General features: G+C 37.8%; 1 protein-coding gene across 1 annotated transcript; it reads right to left on the bottom strand.

The window, feature by feature from the left end:
* Positions 1–12,013: 12,013 nt before the first annotated feature.
* Positions 12,014–21,243, bottom strand: dclre1b (DNA cross-link repair 1B). Its single transcript, XM_023285846.3, has 4 exons — positions 20,485–21,243; positions 18,307–18,472; positions 17,190–17,372; positions 12,014–15,793 (listed from the first exon to the last, which is right to left on the bottom strand). Exons 1-4 carry the CDS (start codon positions 20,680–20,682, stop codon positions 14,631–14,633), a joined length of 1,710 nt encoding a protein of 569 aa, XP_023141614.2. The 5' UTR covers positions 20,683–21,243; the 3' UTR covers positions 12,014–14,630.
* Between the last annotated feature and the right edge of the window lie 4,640 nt (positions 21,244–25,883).

Here is a 25,883-nt window from a genome sequence, read left to right as displayed (position 1 = left end):
CAAACCCACTCACCACTACCACAACTCACTGGCCGCCCCTTGCATTGGCTATAAATCACCATTAGGCGTCCAATAAGGAATTGTATTATAGGAATAAGTGAGTTTTCTGTGCACTGTAATGGAGTACGAGTGGAGCAGTGGGTGGTTTCCTATCACCACCCATATGAGATAATGTGCTGCAGATTTGTCCGCTGGGAAAGGCGTCCACTCAGAAAATAACTGTGATGAATCGACTTAATTATTAGGTCAAACTCACAGAAAAGACACCCAATAGTTTCATACTTTACTGACCTGCTCACTTTAAACTAAGTGGAGATATTCGGTTTTGCAGTAACTTTGAAATAAATATCAAATGCTAATACACACTGACCACATACGTTAATGATATCAGCAAATAGAAAAAAGCGCTGAGTATTCACAGTACGGGGGTTCTGGCTTCTCAGGGGGGAGTCTGTCCTGAATATCATTACATGTGGCACAGCAAGTCTTATTTACTTATTTTTGCTGCAAGCTGGAACAGCCTGTTCCCCATAAAAATGCATTTCCATTATGGCCCAAAAACAGCACAAAATTGAAACTGTCAGGGATATTTTGGCAATTTCATTTGATTCTGTACACCAACATAACACAGGAAGACTGAGAAGGTTAAAAAATAACAGAGTCCGAAACTAATAAACTGATTGTCTATGCAGTTTTAATTGCCTGAACACCGCACAGACTGCTGTCTAAACTGTTTCAAAACTTAGTCACTAATTGAATCAATCAGGAACAACTTTGATAGTCTCCAAATAAACCAAAAGTCTTTAAACAAAAAAACTATTTATTAAACTCATTTATTTATTTTTGCATGATCTGAGAGAAAAAAAATGCCAAAACAATAATTTTATTCACAAATCAAATTAATTTTTTGACTGTGGGGTCAGCTTTGGAAGTTGCAGACAAATAAAAGATGGGAAAAATTTTTAAGAGGAAAATATTTAGTCACTTAATTTAGTAAACTTGAAAGTGCACCTGTAGAATTGGTCATATTTGTAACTTCTAGTGATATCATGGCACATGCAACCCTCATTTTGCTGTTTTGCTCTTTAGGGAGGAGAAGGCTGATTTAATGAGTCCACCTCATGCAAATCAAAGGGCCGTTACATTTCTGAGTGCTGCCACCAGCCATAAACCATTTCAGCAAGGAGAGCAGCTCCCTGGTTGACATGTGCCATTTAGAATCATCTTGAAAAGTACACCCAACGCTCGACTTGACCAGATTTAGAATAAGTGAAAGTAGGTGGTAGCTTCACGTAGCGCTCGGATAGTAATTCCCTTCACTGACAACTGCTCTATTTGCTGCTTCTCTGCTGCTGTTCCCGCTGCATGCATTTACTATCCTTCCCTAGATTACCTTCTTACGGTGACCTGGAGCCAGTCTAATCTGTATGGCTGCAGAGAGGAGACAATATATATATATATATATATATATATATATATATATATATATATATATATATATATATATATATATATATATATATATATATATATATATATATATATATATTGAGGGAGGACATCATCATGGGGGAGGATGGCGACTTTAAAGATGAGAAGGGGTGCATTGAAAGGCTGGCAGGTGGAGAGATGGAAAGAGGAAGGGCTGTAATGTGGCGTAAAGGAGATTAGAGGGAGCACAGAGGTGGGAGGACGAACAGAGCGAGGAGGCGAGACAGCAGGAGAGAGAAGAAGAGTACAGTAGGACTGAGGAGGAGAAGATGGAGCCCCCCATAGGGAAACACTGTCCTATGAGTCATCCACAAGCAGCAGGATCTGAACCTGTGTGAGCCAGTTACTCCCTACGATGGCCTTATGGGATGTTAACAGAGGCAGAGTAATGACCGACTTCTCCTCGGATGAAGAGAGAGTAAATGAGAAAACTCTTTGTGAATTCAAGGCTGTCTGATTGAGGCTCTTTTGATGTGAGAGAATGTGATGAATGACTGAGACTGTACGCAGTAATGTTGTAGTTTCTGGCGACTATGCATGCAGAAAATCCTGTGCAGCATCTAATGATATCCATTTGCACACATCTCTCCGGTATAAGGATGCGGAAAACTCCCATTTTTAATGATGGTTTGTGGGTAAGAGAGTCTTTGAAAGTCACAAAACGACACACGCTACATTTCTGAAAATAATTGCCTTTTTTTTGGAGTTTGGCAGCTTTTACCCCTGCACCCCAAATCCTTCCTTTCTGCCTCCTCTCCAGTCAACAGAGATGTTTTGTGACTACTACGGTTAGTCTCATCCCTTTTACTCCTCATCCTTGTGTATTTACCCCCTTCAGAAAGCACACAAACACATGCGTTGCCATACGTGTGTGTGTGTGTGTGTGTGTGTGTGTGTAGACCTCCGCGCACAAAAACACTGGCAGGGGCAACAGAAATAGCGGTAGACTGTGAGCGAAAAGATAACAGGCTCTGCTGCTGTGTGGGTGTGACACAGTTTGTTGTTCCAACTCCCTGCGACAGTCGGGGAAAAAGGGACCGAGAGAGAAATCACTACAAAGTGCAGAAAGCAGTGGCGTCCTTATTGTGTGTCCCACCCTGCTGAAAGACTTGTGCTGCTCTTCTGATGTCACCTATGCTGAGCTCTGAGCAGCTGCTTGTCTCCCACACAGCTCCGTCACAACGTCTTTGAAGAGGCTCGAAATAACTGACAGACTCAGCAATTTGAGACATTACAAGACGAATGAAAAGAGAAATAAGAGGGGGTTTTTTTGGAGTTAAAATATCGTCCTGTTGCTCCGGGAAAGTCCTGCATCAAGTCAAGCAGTCTGAAATGTTTGGTTTAACTCGTGCAGTCGAGATGCGATGCTTCACTGGGGGGCGAGGACTCTGTTCTGCATCATGGATAAATGTTTCACTGAACCTTCAAACCCAATCCTTGTGGAAAATACATTCATATGTAATACTTTCTAACCTGTACTACTCCCCAGTTTCTATTAACATACGGTGGATTTTCTATTCATGGCTGCATTCACTGGGTGCTGTCCAAGGTGCTGAAATACCACACTCCGTACTACAGTTGGATCTGACAGTGATTGTCAACCAGGTCTAGTTTCACTTCCAGGCTAAAACATGCAACTGCACACACACTTCCACCTGTTAGGTCCACTGCCACTTGGTAGCAGTGTCAAAATCCTGTAAAAAAGCTGGACAGGTCGGCTACTCTTATGCTTGTGCCATTATTTGTCCTTTTGCTTTTGCCCCTACTGCAGAAAAACAGAATTCATGGAGTGAGGCTGTTGTATCAGAAGTCAGCAGCAGTGCTGATAAACGCCTGCATCCCCAGCCAGCAGGAAACGTTCCCACAACACCGGCTGACATTACTGCCGAGTTCTAATAATTAAAAACAACAACAAAAAAACTTTTAATCAAGTAAGGTTTCCTGTGATGGTTAAAAAAATTTTTCATTTAGAAAACATTTCTCTATGAAGTTATTACAATGTTTTAACGTCAGCATTCAGAGGATGTCGTCAGGATTACAGATTGTGTTCCTTGATAACAAATGAAGAATGTTCTCAAATCAATATTTGAAAAACACCTTCAAGATGTTATCAAGGTCTCAGAGGATTTTTATTAAACTTTTCTGTAATGTTGTATATCAACAAAGGTGGAAGATTCTTCCTGTAGTGTTCTGTGATAAATGTGATGTATTATAGTGAGAACATTTTGTTACATTGTTAAATGTTGCTCTATAAAACATTGTTACGATGTTCCATGATAAGAAAGTAAGTTCTCAAGCCAACAGGTAGAAAATATTTTCAAGATGATATCAAGATCTCAGATGACAGACAGTGCTTGACAGGATGATGTCGAGGAAACATGTTATGGAAGGTTTTTGGATAACAAATAAAAAAGGAGGAACGTTTTCAAACCAACATTCAAAAAAATGTTTTCCAGAATGTTTCATATATGTAACGTTGTATAATGTTTCTGTAATGCGATATAGTAAATATAAAACATTTTCCCTTTTGTCAAGGAAACACGTTATAAAATATTTCTCTATTAAATGTTTTTCCAATGATAACAAAGAATGGATGTTCTAAACACAACATTCATATAATGTTTACAAGATGGTATCAAGACATCTAACGACAGAACCTTCTTTATGAGACGGTACTGTACTGTGATGTATTAGCAAAGGTGAAACATTCTCGTTGCAATATTCTGAGGATACTTTGGGTGTGTTGCTGATATAAAACATTAGAGAATCTATAAAACATTCCCACAATGTTGACGGTGTTACAAGTTTTGAGAGCGTTTGAGCATAACAGTCAAAAGTGTTTTCAAACATTTTTACGACTTCAGTTATTCTACCTTCACAAGCTGAAAACATCACTAAAACATTGCAAAATTATCTCAGAACATTTTTATAATATATATTAAAAAAAAAGTTCTTTCAACTGAAAGGACCCAATTAGTGTTTCTAAAGGGGACCTGTTGGCTTATTGTAGACCTGCATGGAAGCGTTTATCTGTAGCCACTGTGGTGGTTTATTTCCCACAATACTTCACTCTGTGCACGTGGAGCTATGCAAACAGACACCAATACAGAACCACAAATCCACCTTCAAGGTTACTTTTGCATCAACATCTTAATTCAGCTTTGAGCTACTTGAACATCATGTGTTTGCTGAATAGTCGTCATGCACTCTGAATCTAAATGAGCAGAAAAATGACCAAAAGAGGATAAATGGTTGAAATAAATTGCTAAAAGTAATGAATAAGCTGTTTAGACACATGGACCAAATCGACAAATAAAATATAAGTAGCTGTGCTCTTACAAAAATTTCAGAAGAGACGTTTATGCAAGAAGAGAAACTAGACCCTCTGGTAGCTCTGTTTGGCATTACTGATGGAGATGATCCTCGTTTGACACCAGCTCCTCACGCTGCCTTCACCTCGCTCTCAGAAGGTGACTGACTCATGGAAAGATGCTGCTCTGCCCACGCTGAGTCACTGGCTTCCAGATATAATGACCTGCCTTAAATAGGAGATGCTACGCTTTTCACTGAGTCGCTTTAATAAGAAATGCTGTAAGACTTGGGGACCCTTCTTGCCATCCTTTCATAACAGACAAACAACACAGCGTGACATGAATTTCAACTCCAAACAAGATACAGAAAATAATATCTGACTTCATGAAAATAGCTACAACTTACATTGTAGTTCTTTATTTCTAGACGCTGTGCCTTATATCTATTTTAGACAAGGCAGTGTGGAATAGGAATGCTTCACTTTATTATTACCCCTGTCTTTATTTTTATACAATTCTACATTTGTAATAAATATTTACATTATATTATATATTATATTCGATAGATAGATAGATAGATAGATAGATAGATAGATAGATAGATAGATAGATAGATAGATAGATAGATAGATAGATAGATAGATAGATAGATAGATAGATAGATAGATAGATAGATAGATAGATAGATAGATAGATAGATAGATAGATAGATAGATAGATAGATAGATAGATGCAAAATAAATCTGTTTTATCTGTGAGGTTTCCTTTTAGCTTTAATTAGTTTTAGTGTTTTATTCTATATTATATCCTGTTTATTTCAGATGTTCTCTCTTGTTTTATTTTACTTTTAGCTGCCTGGTTCTTTGCTGTGATGTCATCTCTCTAATTCTTTAATTCTCTATTTTTTGGATTTTTAATTTTAACCCTCGATCTTGTTCTGTAATTTTCAAACTACCCAGTTCCCTTGTTTGATATGTGTGCCGATCTAGCAAATTATTCATTTAATGTATTGTTATTTTTACTATTTATTTTTAATTGACTGCTCTGACTTGTCTCCTATAGTTTGTTTGATTATCTCTGTGTTTGCATGTTTTAACTGTCAAAGCACTTTGTGAACGTTGTTCTTAAGGGTGCTATATAAATAAAGTTACTATTATTATTACTAGAAAAATATGAAAATTCTTTGAATCTTTTGGATAAATTGTAGGTGAGACAAGGCATGTGGTATAAAATAGGAGTTTCAGTGAAAATGGACGGGTAGCTATGTGACTACAGGGAGGGGAAAACAAAAACAAAAAAAACAAAAAACAATGCAGCTATTGTAAAATCCATGCAAATAAATTATGAACAAATCATCCCAGTGTCCAGTTCAAAGGCTTTACAGCAGCGAGTCTGCCGGCCAGAATCTGGGACTCTCTGTGATTTAGTGCTTTGATACTTAAAACAGAAGTTGGGTGTGCTCGTCTGTCATGTGCTGTAACTTTTTTAGTATTTGTGGGTCTTGAGGGGAGCTGAATTTCTGTCCCCGGTAACAGATGAAGACTGCACTGAGATGTCAGGCTGGAGCGGAGCTATAAATTACACAGCTGGAGAGGAGAGAAGCCACACTGGGATTCTGGGTGAATTTTGTTGTTGGCGTACACCTGGACCAGCAATTATTTCTGTTTGTACATGTGATCTATCAGATGCACGACGAAGTAGCTGGAATCTGCGCTAATCAGACTGTCATCCTTCATACATACATTGATTTGAGTTGAGTGACTTGCAAAAGCCGCGTTATTCTATGAGCAGTTTTACTCCTGGTAAGAGGGCTTGGCCTTGCAGGTGGCAGTGTCCTCATGATTTCCACTTTGAAGTAATGGTGTGTGTGAGGAATCCATTACTTTAGCCCTAATACCCTGCTGCGATGTTTGTGGGGGCATGTGACACTCCATTTCCTTTCATTTCCTGCCCTCACTGCCAGAGCTTCATATTCTCTGAATGCAAAAAATAAATAAAAAAGAAAAAGCAAATGCATCCCTCCTCTCTCCTCTCCACCCCCAAATTATTATTATTATTTAAGTCACAAACATGTTTTCTGTTTTTGCAGTACAAGCGCACTGGCTTAAAATAGGATTTTGGGACTGCGGGGAAAAAGCAGGTTTGTGTTAAATATGCAGGAATGTCGATGCAAATTCAATCTGGGGCGTTGTCTCGTCCTGAGTACAATTCAACCGATCTCAGGAGGACAAGAGTCTATCCTCCCATTGCTGCCAAGAAAGACTGCAAATGGCTATAACCTGAGGCTCCACATCAGCACACTGAAACAATTCATTCGTGGTTCCTATTTGTCCTGTGACCTGATTTGTTGGCTCCCCACAGAGCAGGTTGCATCCTGGTCATGCACAGGAAGGTGGGGGGGTCTCACTGACTTTAACATTTGACCTGTGAGGGAGTCCTGTGATGCTTCTCTGTCAGGTGCAGACAGCATCAATAAGATCTAACCACTGTGTTTGTCCATTTACGTCATTTAAGTACTGCACTATACTACAATTTTGAGGTATTTGTATTTTCTTTATGTGCCACTATATACAGTCATGAAAAAATGATTAGACCACCCTTGTTTTATCAATTTCTTGTTCATTTTAATGCCTGGTACCACCAAAGGAATATTACCTGAAGAATACAAAGAGCATGACAAAAATGTAGCTGATTCCATAATACTTTATGTCCTATCTGACATGTTTAAGCTTCATTGTATTCCTATGATATATAAGAGGACATTTCACATCATAAGCAGCACTGCACATGCAAAGGTCTAGAGTGGTTTCCTGCTGACATTCAAGCCGTAGCACAACTCAGAAGTTGTCAGCTCTCACATAATGCCTAAAACTAAAGAATTATGTGAAGCCACAAAGGCAGCCATCTTGGCATTGCTGGGAATTGGCATGAGTGAGAAACAGGTAGCAATAAAACTGAAGCTCTCCAAGACAGCTGTTTATTACACCAAGAAAAAAACAAGTCCAGCATGGTTCTACCAAACTGCTAGCTGGTCGCGGCAGGAAACTGTTGTGACTCAGTCTGCCTGCTAAGGGCCAGTGATGATCAGGAAGCTTTGTCACACACATGGTCAAAAATCAATTCTGGATCAAAACTTGGAGTCTTCAAAAATTTCCAAGAAAGATTCACTTTTTTTTTTTTTTTTGAAGTTATTTTTTCGGCCTTTCGCCTTTATGCATGTTTTATATATAGGACAGCGGAGAGAGAGACAGAAAACGTGGGTAGAAGAGTCGGGGAATGACACGCAGTAAATGGCCATGAACTGGATGTGAACCCATGACCGCTACAGGTCCTGTTTATGGGTCACCTGCTCAACCAGTTGAGCTATCTGGGCACTCACGTTGTCCCACTTTCACTGAAGGATTCGGTGAAGTTGGTCGAGATGTTTAAAGACAGGATCTAGTTGTCAGACATCCAGAGCATCATGTGGCAGATTATCTGTCAGACAATTTCTTAGACAACAAACGATGGAGTCACAATTTCTACAATTTCATTTAGCAGACGCTTTTATCCAAAGCGATGTACATCTGAGAGTAGATACAGCACATGCAAGGATCTAGTCAGAAGAAAACTATCTGGACGCCCAACTTGGAAAACAAGTTGGGCGTCCATGGTCTATAAAGTGCCTGGCTATTTTTTAGGTCTTTTGTGGCATCATGCGATTTGACTAAAGCTGCATTTTAAGGTGGTCTGGTCAAGAGTGTCTGAAATCTGATCCTTGTTCTATAAAGCCACTTTAAAGCCCTTCACCAGAGTGCTGATTAACATAAAGGTTGAGAATTTGTTACCACTTGAACAGCTCAAAAACATTTTGTGCACAATTGACTAAACACTTTTTCAACCATAACAATAGAAATGAGATGTTTAGCTTTTCCTTAAGCCCAGAAAAATGATCATTCCTATGCTGTGTTTATATTTTTGTTAAGGGTATGTTTACTCAAGAAATACTGTATTTTTTCATTCCACTACTTTTCCTACAAACAACTGATAAAATGTGAAACTTTGCAATAGATAAGACCAGAGTATGAGGGTCTACTGATAGTCTCTACAAGTGACGATTAAATGATTAGATAAGGGAGCTATGTGGCTGACAGTGTCATTTTTCAAGCATTTTAGACTTCAATAATAATGTATTTTTATTATATTGATGTTTGGACTAAAACTCAAAGAAGCATGTGAAGGTATCTCATGCCTTGCTTTTGTCCAACCATGTTTTCTAAACTGAAGAGTCAATTTAATTTAAAGTGCTGAGACCTAAATTTTGAAGAAAACAGGTACAATTCTGCATAAATTACTTTTAACTCCAACTTGAGCTGCTACAACAAAAAAATGTTGCATACACATGTGAACAACAGTAATTATACTCTAATGATGCTAAGCAGCCCAGACTGTAAGTTCTACACATGGACACTTGTTTGTTCTTCAGGTTCTGTACTTCAGGACAGCCAGGATAAAATTACGGATGCTGCATTGATATGCCAGGTTTAATTTCAGTAGGTTTACATCAAGACAAAAAGAACTGTGGTGGAGAGTTTTAATACAGAATGTCTTTTAGCACAGCCTGATCAAAGTGTAATGTTCAGTGGTAACTGGACAGAAAGTCAAATCAAAAGTCGTCACGTTTTTTTTTTTTTATATAACCAATTTAAAACAACAGCTATTGAGTCAAAGTGCTTTCCAGAAGAGAAATAAGACTTGTATTGTGAGTTGACCTAACAAGTCTAAATACTGAGGTTAAGGCCATCAGTGTGATTTATGATGTGAATTTACATGAGTATGTTGAATATTACAGTTTAAAAAATACAAATGTTATGTAAAATACTAATTTAGGTGACTAAATTACATTAAAAAAAAGACCCTACAGTATAAGGGTCAATATATAATTGCAGGACTTTTTGTAACATAGTTGACATTTTTGCTGTTTTCAGACCTAAAATCAACATAGCCTCCTATAACCAAACACCACATGGAATTTTTAGAGAAAGATTCTTCTAAATATTATATATACAATTGAGTAAAATTTAAATTGAAAGTTATTTGTAAAGATATTGTAGTAAACCTGTTGACATGCCATAAATCCAGACTTGACTCACACACTACTTTATATTAAATAACTCAGAAAGCCTTGGAGTCTGGCCAGTCTTTTCTTCAGGAGGAAATGACATCATGTGGAGCAGGTCATGTGATCTGGAATTAACACACTTCCTTGAGAGGTGTTTTTGTAATGGGGAAAGTGATTTCTCAGACACAGATACAATTTGTTATTTTCCATATAAAATTTGATATATTACCAAAAAAGAAATATCTGTCATGATTATCTCAACTTAATAAAAGGAACACAATCAAAACAATTTTGAATCAGCTCATTTTATTATTGTTTAGCTCATTAGAAGGTGGTTGTTATTAAATTTGGGGCAGTTATTTAGTTGACATTTTAGTGATATCCAGTCATTTTTTATTAATAACTGATTGTTTCCATAATAAATAATTATGGAATTTGTAAAGACATGATCATAACGAACATAAAAACTTTTTTTAAACTTTAATAAAAACATATTCAATTATTTATTGACGCATAAACAATTATGGAGATTTACCTGCCTAATTGAAAAATTAAAGCTAAAAACTAGACGTGGAAAATGAGATTATCTAAAAGCAAGCACAATTCGAAGTGAACCTAACCTACAATTGATTAAGTAAAAAGTTTGTATTATAGGTCTTTGGGAGTTTTTATCGATTAGTTTTGCAAACTATTGACCCTTAGTTGTCTAAACAGAGGTTCAACAACGCTTTCAGCAATCATATAAACTTTTATATGAAACCCGGAGCTCGTTTTTCTTCCATTTATACTCAGCCCTCCTACAAGCAAAGACATTTAGCCACAAGTTGAAACTTTGTTAGCCTTGTGTCTTCTAGGTTTTTGAGATATATGTCAGATCAAGATTGGTTTAAAAAATAGATATAAAATCTCACAAAATGGAAATCTTTTTGTAGTTTATGTGTATCTGTCTAAATACCTTCAGTCTCGGCTGTAAATAACTAACTATAGTGCTTTATTTTACTGAATTATACTTAAGCAGATTTTCCATGCATGACTTTTACTGGTAAGGGTATTTTTAGGAGTATTTGTAGAGTGTTGTATTAGTGAATACTTTGTTCATTAGCAGTCGTTATGAGTATTTGTCTGCCTGTGAGCCCCGAGCTGCCAGTTCTCCCACATGCAGTGACAGGATCTGGCCATTCATCCTTTATGAGCTCATGAGGAGACTCATGTCACCGTGACAACCCACTGATGCTGACGTTGTAATGTCACAACACGATACCTCAGAGATATCTGAACTTCACACACAGATGACTTTACAGAGGGTTCTTTTTCAGAGTGCAGCCTTATGGGACATGGGAAGATAAAAAAAATGTTCGTACAGCTGGATCTGAGGTGGTTTGTTTAGAGCTGCTACTCTGCTCAATGTGCTGCTCGAGTTTTGATCTTCTGGTGTGTCCATCTTACATTTGTCCATTCATTACTGTGGATTGTAGTGCTACTGGAATGAGGATTTTGGTGTAAGAGGTTCAGGTGATGCTTCATTAGTGGATTCTGTCTTTGTCAGGGTAACAGAAAGCACGCAGAGCTTCAAACTACAAGAACAGACAGCTGGTCCTTTTCTGCAGTCTGCTGGTGCTGCATTCATGCTTCAGTACTGCTCTCATACAATAATCCAGTCTTATGGGGATTCAACTGGTCAAAGCTTGGTTTTCAATCAGAGCACTGCAGGCGTCTGGTAATTTCTACATTCAGTTGCCATGGTGGTATGTGCTAACTCCTGTAATGTAACGTTTTCATTATTTCATGTGATATAATGATTATTATCTTAGTATAAAACTGCGAGGGGGAAATTTAGATTTTGTTCAAAAGACATGACTTTTTATATTTTATGTGAATAATATCTGTTGCAAAAACATAAAACCCAAATTTAATGAGAGGGAAGACATCAAGTAAAAAGCATCTGCTGAGTTCTTTAGCAAACTACTGCCATCTTAGGGTAGAATAACAGCACTGCAACAGGAAACAACTGCCTTTTTAGCTTACAGCAGAATCGGCTGAACTAACCTCTGTGATAGCAAGTGGTGCTTAAAACCACCTATTTTAAAAGAGACAACAAAGAACCTTCATATGCAGAGAAAAGTGTAGTTTATTGAAAAAAGGAGCCTGTATTCAATATGTATCTAACAGTTACAAGTATCGAAGTGTTCCATTATCTTCTTTGACAAGAAATAAATCTTTCATGCTAGTGAGTAGTCAAAATGAGTGTTTAGAAAAGACAATATGTAGGTTAACATTTTAGTTATTTGCACAAAATACAAACTAAAGTCTTATTTTTTCCTAAATAAAAAGGCAAAAATGCTTCACAATATTTGCAGTTCCATAGCAGTTATAGCGTACTGAAGTCTAACACTAGGGAGTACAGCTGCAAGCGGCAATAAATGGGTTCCAAGTACATTGTTTTGATATATATGTGCTGAACATTTCCCATGTGTAAAGAGAATTCACACCAAACAATAGAGAGAAACTGAAGGCTTCACACACTAAAGGTCAGCAGCTATTCAGACCAGCGAACTTAAAGTCACAGGGGTTTAGTAAAGGCCATCAATTTTTTTGTTCTTTTTAATAGCAACAAGACGCCACAGTTAGTGTTGCATACAGTCGATTATTCACCGTCCTTTGCTACAATGCAGTAGTTTACTAATTATATTTAAAACATGATCCTTATGAATTACTTTGCTGGTAGTCAGGGTACTACATTAGATGCATTTCATATCTTTATTACTGAGTTTCCTGTAAAGAACTGAGACAGAAATGGGAAAACCATTCAACAGGTAAATCACCTATTGGTTTTAACGGGACAAAGTTAATTCACATTCTTCAAGCAGCTTCAAATGGACTTCCCTTTAATGTTCTTGAAGATATTTCACCTCTCATCCAAGAGAAGACAAAAGGTGAAACAAACCTAAAAGACAAGCCTTTTTACTGAAGCTGCCAGGATCACCGTGACCTGAAAGACTAAAACTCTCCACAGATATTCACAAAGTGTTTCAAACAGTGTCAAGTCTCAAGGACCTTCTGGTGATTTTTCACAATTTTTTCAGTGTTATTTGTTCAAATTTGCTCACTCACATATAAATCCAGATGACTTTATTCAATCAAGACCAGATTATATACACTATGGTTCAAAAGTTTGAGATCACTTGGAAATTTCCTTATTTTTGAAAAAAAAGCATTTTTTTCAACAAAGATGACAATAAATAAATCATAAATCCAGTCTAGACATTGTTAGCGTGGTAAATGACTATTGTAGCTGGAAACGGCTGATTTTTAATGGAATATCTCCATAGGGGTACAGAGGAACATTTCCAGCAACCATCACTCCTGTGTTCTAATGCTACATTGTGTTAACTAATGGTGTTAAAAGGCTCATTGACGATTAGAAAACCCTTGTGCAGTTATGTTAGCACATGAATAAAAACATGACATTCCATGGAAAACGTGAAATTGTCTGAATGACCCCAAGTTCAAGTTGGGGATAAAACACTTTGGATTCTTCTGAGCAGAGTTTCATACTAATTTGTCTTTAGTAGTGGATTAACTGACAAAAGAACATTGTCATGGTGGCTAAATACCACCAACCACCAAAGTTAAAACAAAAACAATCACAGCTACCAGTGTAGCAACAACCTCTTGGCTTAAAAATGCAAAACACAGATTACACCAAAACCAGGACGGATCTTTAACATTACTATTCCTATTTAAATGTAGCTTCCCACACAAACCCACAGTGACAATTTTACCCTATTAAGGACTTTTCTCACACACTGGAAACATTAAAGTGACAGTGAAAGTGAAAAGGCTGATATGGAATTAGGCAAAAACATGACTGTGTTTAACATTTTTTCAATTCATTTTAAGTTTTAGGCTAAAACTGATCTACAGACTTTTGGCTTTGAACTCACTTTGATGCAAAAATTCCATCCTTTGATGACTCAAAGAAGTCCCAAATTTACTGATCATGATTTTCAGGTGATCACAGTTGAAACACAAACAATGATGAAGCTTTTGAGGATGGTGGGTGAAGGCAAAAATCCGTCATTAGTACACGTCTACATTGTGACAATTAGGGATTTTCCAGTAGGAATGGTTAGTCATGCTGAGCTGTGCCACCAACATCAGCTAACCATCAGTAACCAGTAAATTAAGGCTCATATCCGTACAAACAAGGACACGTGAGTAAAACCCAATTCTAAATCACACAGATTTAGAGGGAAGCTCTAAAAGTACAAAGACAGTTTTAAACTCTGTTGTCTAAAACACAGTTCACTGGACAAAAGCAGCAAGAGTTGGCTGTGGTCGATCGTCCCACCAAGCAGCTGTGACGCAAATGTCTTTGTTGTTCTGTGTGGCTACAGCAGGCCAACTCAGAAAAGTGGAAAAACACTCTAAACATAAATTACACTGATTTGTTTTTTCCAATCAGGAGGCAAAAGTAAGGGCAAAGGTTAGTCAATCACATTAACTGTTTCAGTCCAAAGACCTTCTGATCGCAACTCTCTTTAAAGTCAGCAAAAGAATAGCAGCACTACAAAGAAAATAATAAAATACACATAGCAATGAAAGAACACTTATTTAAAGTGCATTATTTTAACTCACAGAAACACAACAAGGCCTTTGAAAGAAGGAAAAATTTGCCAAATACGTGTCTCCTTGTCTGAATCATACAAAGGCGAGAAGGGAAAGTGTTACACAAAGCTGTTCTGCAGAAGCCCATGACCCTTAATGTCCTCCTCTGAGAAGGGCAGATTCTTTAAAAGTCTGTTTTCAAGCTCCTCTGTGTATTCATGATGCAGCACAACTGAGGAGCTGGAAGCAGTGTTGGAATCGTTATGGTGGCTGTTGTGAAATAACGTCACGCTGTCATTCTGATCAGCCTTGCTGTGCTGACTCATGCTATCTCCATCTGACGACGTGTGGTTGTTCGGAACATTTCCATGTCCGTTGTGCTGATTACTGGTTATTTTGGCGTCAGTTTCAGAAAGCCTTTTTGGGGTCCTGACAGGCTTCATGCAAGCCTTGGTGCTGGTTAGAATCTCCACTGGAGAAAAGCTGCTCTGGGTGAATGAACGGAGTGGTACCAAATCTGCCGTCATCATTTCTTCAGAGACTGTCTGAACGATGTTCAGGTTCCACATGTCTCTTCTTCTGTTTTTGTCAGGGCTCAGTTGTGTGCTCAGGTCTACAAGGATGCAGTCAGAATCCTTTTCGTTACTTTCTGTGTCTATCTCTTCCTCATATGCATCTTGCTCCAGGCGTTCTGCCTCCAATGTTTCCTCAGATGACCTACTAGATCCCCTTACAGGAGACTCAAATATCACACCTTTGGGATCAAGAGGTCGGAAGCGTCTGCGTTGAAGGCTTGTGCATGTCGATAAGCTGAGCTGAATCTCAGGCTGTCTCAACATGTAGCGTCGCACTGACTCGGGCACCAGGATATCATGGCGCTTTTTACCTTGCATTAAGGCAGAGAGACTTCCAGGAACACAGTTTCCCACAATGGGAACGAGGGAGGTAGGTTTGAGGGCAGAGACGAAATCCTCCAGCTCTTGGTAGGAGGAGTGGTCTGAATAGGGCACTACGTGGACGTTGGGGTGAAAGGAGACCAAAGGCCTGCTGGTGGGCAAGATGGCCAGCGTGGGCTGCTCGTTGTTCCACTGGTGCAAAGCGGAAAAACAAATCTCTGACTGATCCACGGCTCGGATACGACCGGCACCCGTTTCAGTAGTGAAGACATCAGGCAGCTCTAGAGCTTTGAGGGTCTCCATCCTCTCAAAGCTGACTTCCACCCAGGTTTTAAACTCCATTGCCAGTTCCAACAGCAGCGACTCCTTACCGAGCGTATACAGGCCTACAAGACAGAATGAGGGTCTGTGTGTCTGCTAAGTGCACTGAGCAACAACAAGGACTTAAAAATTAAACCTGTCGAGTATTAATTTAATCACCAACTACTTAAAAATCCATTTGAGTTTTATTTTTTTTTAAAAGTCACAATGATCTGATTCCAGCATCTTAAACTGAATATTTTCTGGTTTCTTTACTACTCTCACATCATCTTGGGCTTTGGAAAACACTGACATGACACAGTTTTCTGATATTTTATAAGCAAAACCACTAAGTGATTGAACAGAAAATAATCGACAGATTATTCCACAATCCAAAAAAAAATCATCGTATTTGAAGCTCCATGTAGAAGCAGCAGAAACAAGTTGTGAATATAGCACGAACATATCACCTGGTAAGATGATGGTGTGACTTTTGGAACCAACAACTTCCAGCAGTTAAGGCAGAACATTATGGTCTGCACCTGTATGTCGCCTTATAACCTGAGCTAGGTGCTACACAATGATTTACAATGTATTTTTCATTCACCCATTCACACACACACTCACACGCCAGAGCTGCCATGCAAACAAGCCTTGCAAATGTAAGTTCACCATCTTCTAGCCGTTCTGTTCTCTATTAACTCTTGACAGAAATACCAGTCTTTGGTGGTTGAATGCACCATTATGTGCACCACCCAGTTGCTAACTGTGTCTGTCTGCTGTTTGCTGCAAAGCCTGCAGCAAACAAGTCTGTACAGTGGATGTTTTTAGGTGCTTTTCCTTGAAAACAGCTGCCGGTAGTGCCCGAAAATGATGCTATGATAGCTCTGACTGTGAATCAATATGGTGCAGCTTGCTGGCAGGAGAGCCAAGTAATGAGCTGAAACTTGCTATACAGCAGACAGGAGTTCACCACTGCATCGTGTTTAAACAGTCATTTGGAACACTGTGCAAAGTAGCACCACGTTAATATTAGCTGAGTAAATCTGATGACTTTGTAGTTCAGCCGCTGAAGTTGAGCCTAATACCAGGTCTGAGGAATAATTCTATAATTTTTGTACAATTGTTATAAACACAAATTTCTCAGATGTACCAGGTACTGGAAGCTCAATGTTCATACAAGTCAGGGTCCAGTATATTGTAAGGTCTGGACCTCACTACAAAAATTGACCTGAGATCACATATGTTTGGATTTGGTGCTATACAAATATAACTGAACTGCACTGAAGGTAATTCTATGGCTGGACATATTAAATATACAGCTGTGCATTTACAAAGTTGTGTCAAAGACGGCACATAGGGCAACAATAAATCACAAATTATCTGACACACACTTACCTGAAAAATGACCAATTATCCATCTAAAGAAAGCTAGCTATTTATGTGTAAAATACGTGTTTCTTAATGACTATATGAACTCACCTATAACAACTGTGTGGTTAGGGTGCCTGCGAATGATCTCTTTGATTTGCTGAGTCGCTCTCTGTCTGGTTGGCAGAGTTCGGTTGGGGTCACAGTTGGTGTTGTCCAGGTACAGGACATCTATAGTGGTGTTTGTCCTCAGGCAAGGCTCACGCAGCATTGAAGGAGTGTATCTAAAGTCACCTGAAATTAAGAAAAAGCTTATACTTAATTTAATACAGTGCCACATGGCGTCAGAAAGCAACACAAAAAATTAAAAAGAAAAACAAGTACACCCAATCAAAATCTTAAGACCAGTTGAAAAATTGCATTTTGCACCGTTGGATCTTAGGAAGGTTCCAAGTAGAGCTTCAAAATGTAAAAAGAAGAAATGGGAGTGAGAGAAATAAAAATTGAGCAATTTATTGAAAACAACAACTGAACTCAAAAGTTCGAGACCACAGTCTTTAAAAGCTATAATCTGTACAAAAATCTGGATTCCATGTCATTTCCTGTCAGATATTCACCCTGCCATGACCTCCTGATTCCTTAATTTGGGTCGAAGATCGTCCCGTGTCTTGACGGACAGCCAATCGGATCCTCCGGCTCAGCCCTGGTGAAATTTTTTTGGGTCTACCCCTTGACCTTTTTGTTCCACCCTCAGGATCTTTTAAAAAATTCAAAATGACCGTCTCACTGCGTCCAACCTCAGCAGCGATGGTGCGTTGCGAGAGGCCTCGCTTATGCAGCTCAACAATCCTCCCATGTTCAAAGACAGAAAGCTTTTTTACCGTTGTCATCAGGAGGTCATGACAGTGTGAATATCTGACAGGAAATGGCATGGAATCCAAACTTCTGTGCCGATTTTGGCTTTTAAAAGCTGTGGTCTTAAACTTTTGATCAGCTAACAAAAGCATGTTTGAGTTTAATTGTTGTTGTCAATAAATTTCCTGCTCCAAATTTTTTTTCCCTCTCGCTCTCATTTCTTCTTTTTGCATTTTGAAGCTCTACTGAGAAACTTCTTGAGAGCCAACAGAGGAAAATGCAATTTCTTGCAATTTTTCAACTGGTCTTAAGATTTTGATCGGGAGTGTGTAACTAAACTCAGCATCAGAAAATATTCATCAGAGAAACTCACCAGTGTAGAGGATAGAGCCAAAGTAGCCTTCAAAGAGAAACATGACAGATCCTGGGCAGTGGTTGGCATCTATCAGTGTGACTGTGAGCCTCTCCTTGCCGATGTCGTCCAGTGGGAGCAGGTGTGGGTCACCGAGCTCTAGAGGATGGATCCACTGTTCTTTCACCTGAGCAGAAATAGAAATGATCAGTGGAGAATAACACAAAAATATCTTAGTGCTGCAATATATCCCCTCCAGCTCCAGTAACCTCAAATTTTCTCAAGAATACATTCAATGTTACACAAAAATATATGTCACACAGTCTGTCGACTTCAAAAAATTATAGAAATACATCCTCTGAGAGTAATTCCTATTACTTATTAAAGCAACAGGTTAGTGACAAATTCAAGGACAGCCTTGAATAAATGAATGGAGAAACACCAAAGCACGAAATGCTGATATTTGCCAACAAGCACAAGGTCAGGAAATGCTTTGAGGAGTAGGAAAATTATGTTATCTTATGCTGTGGCCTTCACAGTCACAGCAAAACCCAGCTGAATACTGAAGGAAGACCGCTAAAGCATCACATGATGGAAACTCTTGGAGTTTGACAGTCATGAAGAATCTATACTAAGAAGCATCAAATCTGTTCTGGTCGATAGCAGCTCGACACATTAAGATATTCTGGGTGTTTTGGTAATTTAGTTAGTCACCTTTCTGTATGTTAGACATATTTACTGAATATTCAAAATGGAAATGACTTCATAATAATGACTAAAATATATTAAATGAGAAACTTTGGACACATATACATCCATACATTGACATACATCATCATTAAATTAAACACTAATTAGCTGAATACAAACTTAGGACCCTGACTAGACTTTACCATATATTCTGTAGGTTTCAACTACAGGCCTTTTCCATAGCATATGGAAAACTTGTGATCATTATGACTGCTAATAGTACCTTTAACAATGGGTATGTTGTGTATAGGAATCCTGAGGAGACGCTAAGCTGGCTCATCAGAATCAAGTGAAACGGATGTGATATAACCTTTTTTACAGCATATTATTCAACATGTCACAGAAGGGAAATCACATGTTTTTAATGACAGCTGCATTCCACTTAGAGAAGGTTCTGCTCTTGCATTTGCTGTTTCACTGTCATGCCTCGCTGGGACTGAGCCATCATGTGGTTTCCCAAATGTGCTAAGTTAAAATTTCTGCTGTGGAAATTTTTAAGGCAAATCCCATTTCACAATTTTGAGCCTCTTCATCTCCTCTGTCCTCCTGCCCATGACCCAGGAATCAATCTTGGGACGCCATTGAAATATCGATATCGAAATTCCTAAAATGTGGAGGTTTGCCGAAGGACCAATGATGCACAAGTGGATGCTCAATGTAACCTTTGCAAAACTGGTTACTGCACGTGTGACATAAGAAGCTCGATACACAGCAGGTCCGATAAGTCTAAGAAGTCTAATATAGTACACTCAATCATATTGTTTTTCATATTGAATCTGTTTTTTTTTTTTTTTTAAAGGAAATAAATATATAAATATAAAGAGGGATAAATAAATAAATCTGTTAAAAATAAGGAAATAAATGTGCGAATATAAAGACAAATACAAGAATAAATTTTACAAAATAAACCTATTAAAAAATAAGGAAATAAATGTGTAAAAGAGGAATAAAAAAATAAACAAAAGCAATGACAAAAAGGAAAAGCAACGACAAAACGGAAAAACAAAAAGAAAAAAACAACGGGAAAAGTAAAGAGAAAATTTACCTTTATATTTCCATATTATTTTTATTCATTCTTCTTTATATTTACACATTTATTTCCTTATTAACAGACTTATTTTTTATTTATTCTTTTATTTATACCTCTTTATATTTACACATTTATTTCCTATTTTTAACTGATTTATTTATTTATTCTTTTGTTTATTCCCCTTTATATTTACACATTTATTTCCTTACTTTTTAACAGATTTGTTCATTATTTTTATGTAATCCTCTTTATATTTACACACTTATTTCCTCATTTTTTAAGATTTTTTTTTTTTTAATTCCTATTTAAACCCAATTCCTTGTACTTGATCGTTAAAGCTGATTCCTATTTTTCCTGCGTGAAGAAGTCAGTCCACCTGTTCAATGTGATGCACAGAGTGCCGAGTATGTTTCACTCACCTGCAGCCTGAGTCTGAGCAGGGTGGCGGTGGTCGGGGAGCAGTAGATGGGCCTGTTGCTCCAGGTGGAGGTCAAACCTATCGTGTGGTCGCTGTGCATGTGAGACAGAAAGAACAGCCGGGTGCCTGGACATTTCCGAACATACCAGAAGTCTACAGCCAGCGGGGTGTGCGGGATGACTTTCCCATTAACGGACATGGTTTCTCCGGAGCTAGTAACTCTTAACAGATGTTTAGCAGCTGCGCATCTCAGTTATTTCGACTAACTGACTGTCGCACTGGTGTTCCGTAAAGATTTGACCACAGTAAGGCTGTTAAAGTGTACTTTTTAAACTACAGCCAAAACAGCAGCGATAATGTTGGCAAACAAAAAATCAAGACAGTCGCCTTCTAGTTAGCCAACACTGGAAGGAATTCCTGCTAATAAACACAGCTGCAACTCTGGTTGGCATGTTTTAGCTACATGCTATTTTAATGCTTCGCGACGCTGTTGATGTTTAAAAACCCTCCAACCGAGTGGAACATAATCAGCTGGTCAGTCGTTCTGTTTTCAGCGTGCAGAAAGCAGCTTTCACAACCCGCCATTTCTGTTTTCAATTTATAGCTTCAACACCTCCTTCCTCCTTTTTCTTCTTCTTTGGTTTTGTTCGGTAACTACTGTCTTGTTGTTTGTAGCACACGGCCACCTACCGGTGGAATCACAGGAGTGTCATAATAAAAGTTAAATGTGTTTTAAAAAATAAGGAAATAAATGTGTAAATATCAATAGGAATAAATAAAAAAACAAATCTGTTAAAAAATAAGGAAATAAATGTGTAAATTTAAAGAGGATTAAATAAAAAATAAAAACAAATCTGTTAAAAATAAGGAAATAAATATGTAAATATAAAGAAGAATAAATAAAAGAATAAATTTAAAAAATCTGTTAAAAATAAGGAAATTAATGTGTAAATATAAAGAGGAATAAATAGCAAATATAAAAAAATCTGTTTAAAAATAAGGAAATAAATGTGTAAATATAAAGAGGAATAAATAAAAAATAAATCTGTTACAAAATAAGAAAATAAGTGTGTAAATTTAAAGAGGATTAAATAAAAAATAAAAACAAGTCTGTTAAAAAATAAGGAAATAAATGTGTACATATAAAGAAGAATAAATAAAAAATAAATAAATCAGTTACAAAATAAGGAAATAAATGTGTAAATATAAAGAGGAATAAATAAAAGGATAAATAAAAAAATAAATCTGTTAAAAAAATAAGGAAATAAATGTGTGAATATCAAGAGGACAGAATAAAAAATATGGAAATATAAAGGTAAATTTTCTCTTTGCTTTTCCCTTTGTTTTTTCCTTTTATTTTTCCTTTTTGCCATTGCTTTTTCCTTTTGTCATTGCTTTTGTTTATTTTTTTATTTATTCCTCTTCATGTTTACAAATTCATTTCCTTATTTTTTTTAACAAATTTAATTTTTTATTTATTACTTTATTTAATTCTCTTTCTATTCACACAATTATTTTCTTATTTTTAACAGATTTATTTATTTATTTTATTCCTCTTTATATTTACACATTTATTTCCTTATTTATTAACAGATTTCTCTTTTATTATGGTACTCCTGTGATTCCATACCCTACAAGTCAGAATCAGAATCAGCTTTAATGGCCAAGTACGTACACAACATACAAGCAATGTATGGGTTTCGGCTGTTGGTGTCACCCTAGGAATACAGAAAGAGAGTACTATTTTTTTTTTGTAATAAAAGAAACTATAGAAAGAAGAACAGGGGGAAAATAGTAGTAATAAAAACAAATATAGCAGAATATATACAGATATTTACAAAGCAAAGAAGGAATATATAAACACAGAAGTGCAAAATGGTAATTGCTAGAGTGATAATACAGTGCAAAAAGCAGAGAATGCTGTTCTTAGTGCAAAAGATAATGTACATATCCATTGACAGGTGTGGAGGGATGGCTCAGCTGTTTATTAGGGTGATGGCAGTGGGGGAGAAGCTGTTCTTGTGTCTGGTGGCTTTAGTGTACATGGCTTTGTAGTGCCTGCCAGAGGGGAGGAGGGAGAACAGTTTATAGCCATGATGAGCGGGTCTCTGATGATGTTCCCTGCCCTCTTCCTGGTTCTAGTGGAGTACAGTTCCTGGATGGAAGGCAGAGGGGTCCAATGATGTTTTCTGCAGTCAGTACTGAGCACTGTAGTCTGTTTCTGTCCTGCTGTATGGCTGCTCCAAACCACACAGTGACAGATTCGATGACTGCAGTGTAGAACTGGATCAACAGCTGTGGCAGGGCATGTCTCTTCATCTGTCGCAGGAAATACAGGGTTAGGGTTAGGCTTGGAGGTAAGAAACTGCTACAGAACCTGACAGTTCTGCTCCACATGCTGTAGAACCTCTCGCCAGAGGGCAACATGGTAAACAGTCCATGATGAGGCCGGGTGTGGGGTCGTAAATGATGCTGGTGGTCAAACCGTGTTTGTGTGCAATGTCCTAAATGGATGGAAGTGAGGTTGCAGAGTTTTTCTCCGCTGTCCTCACTGCTCTCTGTCTCCTGTCTGAGGCTTTACAGGCTTCAAACCAGACAGAGATGCTCCTGGTCAGAACAATCTCTGTAGTGCCTCTGATGAGGATGGGAGGATGGAGTTGTGCTCCTCTCATCTGTCACAGAAAGGGCAAAATTTTCTGGACTTTCTCGACAAGAGATGCAATATTTAAATGTATTATAATGCAACATGTAGAAATTCTGCAGTTTCTTTTTACATTTCACACATGAAAGTTCACTGTCTCTAAAACTGTCAAATGTGTTTAGTGTCTTTTTATTTTTAGAGTGGATCCACAAGTTTGCTCTTAAAATTGAAGGTTTTAAGGGTCTATGTTCTACCTAATAGTGAGTCATTTATAGCACCTAAAGAAACCATTTTCTTATGCTACTTTTAAGTACCTTTTGGGGTTGTTTCAAGACCTGTTTGCAGAAATGGCTCTTCAAAACCACCTCCTGTTAAAAGATTTTCTGTTTCATCTATAGCATCACAGCAAAGACAAAATTTTGGCACCAGTTAGCACTTATTATAACACTTATTTTTTTCAGTGTAGCAAAAAAAGCGAGGACCAATGACACAAGTCCAAGGTCTTCTGAGTCACAGCTGATTCATGCATGTATGAAATGTCACAATTTTGTTGTGTATTTTTTGTGTTTGTCTCGATGAAGCACTTTATAAACTTGTCTTTGGTAAGTGTTGTGCAAATATAGTTAATCCGATTATTAATTACATTAGTCAAAGTTGATTGATTGGTTTCAGTCTATACCTTATGAAAAACAAACAATAATAAATACAAAGCAACAGCCTACATATAGGCTACGCATTTAATTAATTAACTGATTAATTAGATTGTACACATTGTACCATAAATTAAAGTTTGTGCTGTTTTATTCACCTTAGAGTTTGATTTATTCAACAAAAAAGTGTCCACATGCTGAAAGTTGTTGAAATGTGCTCTACTCTCCACTAGATGGCGCCAACAGAGAGCAAACAGCTGTGCAATGACAATTAGATTTCCATGAAAAGAAAATGAGTCTGTAGATTTATTTTTAAGCTGCCTAAATTAGAAGATATTCTGAATGCAAGGAGAAGATTATTTGCCCAACAACCAAACAACAGAATCATCCTTCTCACATATATGGAAGCTTTTTATTTGCAGAAAATACACAATTCAAATGGTGTTTATGTGATTGTGAGACACTGAATGATAGATTCTCTAAAACCACAGACTGACTCACCTGTTATAGTATATGAGTATATATTTGTGATAGTTATATAAATATACTGTATAACCGTGCAGGTAACCATCCTGAACATCATCTCAGCCAATTATCTCTGACAGTTGTATCATTTTTATTTTTTTTTTGTCTGATACGAGGAAAGGGGTACTACTAAATGGGGGCGTTGCTATGGCGATGACAGCAGCCATTGTAGCGCCCCACCCCCATCCACCCTTCTGTTTGCACACTGCTCACTTTTCAGGATTATACCTGGGATTGCAGCACAGTCCTCTCTTATCGCACAGTGTGTGTCCTCTTCCCATACCTAGGAGCGCATTAATCACACCCTGCTTTACAGTTAATTATCTCTCTCCACAGACACACTCATGCATACACAAATACCTCTGCAGGAAATCAGTGGAGCCCTTGTTACTGTTCACATCTTACACTTTGCGATAAGTCAAGACAGCTGGGATACCCTTAGATTATTGCACACTGTTGGGGGTAACTTCAAATAGTCAAGGCGCAAGATGGTCAATTAGAATAATCCTCCTGTTGCTTTATTTTTAGAGTACTGATGCAAAATTCATCAGAAAAACAGAAATTCCCATGCAGCACCTACCTGACAGCTGCAGTACAGTAGCAGCGTCTTGACTGGAGTGAAATATTGATAACTTACATGCTGTATACCCACAAAAATCACTCATGAATGAATGCACATTTTATCATTACATGGTATAATATCATTAACCTGCATCATTTTCCTCAAATGATTAAAAATCCTCATTAACAGCAGCAGCAATTTATATGCAGAAAGCCAAGCTGCACTGTTTTTATTCTATTTTAATGATAAGAGCATAACCATGGTGACAGGAAAAACATCAGTAGCTCTGATGCCAAAGGTTGCTACGGTCAGGAAGATGAGTTTTCTTGTCTGTCATGTTGTTATGCAGGAAAAAAAAACAGACAAGTGTGCTTTCAGACAGCAACAGTGATGCCACGAAAGCAGATGGCTGCACAGTCTGTGATCTGCCACTGCTGTTATTAAAAACAGTTTTAAATCCTCCTCGCGCTTTTACTGACATCGGCATGCCAAAGTGACCGTATACCTTCTCATGTGCAGCTAACTAAATTTTCTTTTTGACCTGTTCTAAGCATTGTGGGTGTGAAATGAATTGCATTGAAAATTCTCTCTCTCTTATCCCTGACATCACTATTAATCAATTCAACATAAATACAGAGCAGTGTGAGCTACCTCCATTTATCTGAGTCAACAAATTTGTGCAGTCAAGGTGATGGCAGCTTATGTCTTACATCCCCCCTGGGATGATGCAGTGGTGCTGCACACTCCTGCAGAGATATTTATGGACACGTGTGAGAAGCTGAAAATGTCCCATGGGGGCGCAGAGGAAGTTTGGCTAAAACAAGCTGGTGAGGACACATATCCTCCTTCTGGCAGACACTCTTCACTTCCATCTGGCTTTTTCTCTTTATCTCTCTGTCACTGTCCTGGTTCCACTCCGTCTGTCTGCACTGATGTGTCTTTGTTTCATTTTCTTGACTTCATCCTCTTCAGCTCCTCAATAGGGGTTTCCATGATGTCTCTGTTTGTGCTCTTGCTGTTTG

The sequence above is a fragment of the Amphiprion ocellaris genome, chromosome 8, assembly GCF_022539595.1.
Source record: "Amphiprion ocellaris isolate individual 3 ecotype Okinawa chromosome 8, ASM2253959v1, whole genome shotgun sequence".
Taxonomy (NCBI): domain Eukaryota; kingdom Metazoa; phylum Chordata; class Actinopteri; family Pomacentridae; genus Amphiprion; species Amphiprion ocellaris.
This window is presented reverse-complemented; position numbering and strand designations above follow the sequence as displayed.

Excerpts from the sequence above, each read along its gene's own strand:
- dclre1b (XM_023285846.3), bottom strand. The coding sequence starts at position 20,682 with ATGTCCGTTAATGGGAAAGTCATCCCGCACACCCCGCTGGCTGTAGAC. Across the intron at positions 17,373-18,306 it reads TGGCTCTATCCTCTACACTG|GTGACTTTAGATACACTCCT; the intron begins GTGAGTTTCTCT and ends TCTTAATTTCAG. Across the intron at positions 15,794-17,189 it reads TAACCACACAGTTGTTATAG|GCCTGTATACGCTCGGTAAG; the intron begins GTGAGTTCATAT and ends TCTGTCTTGTAG.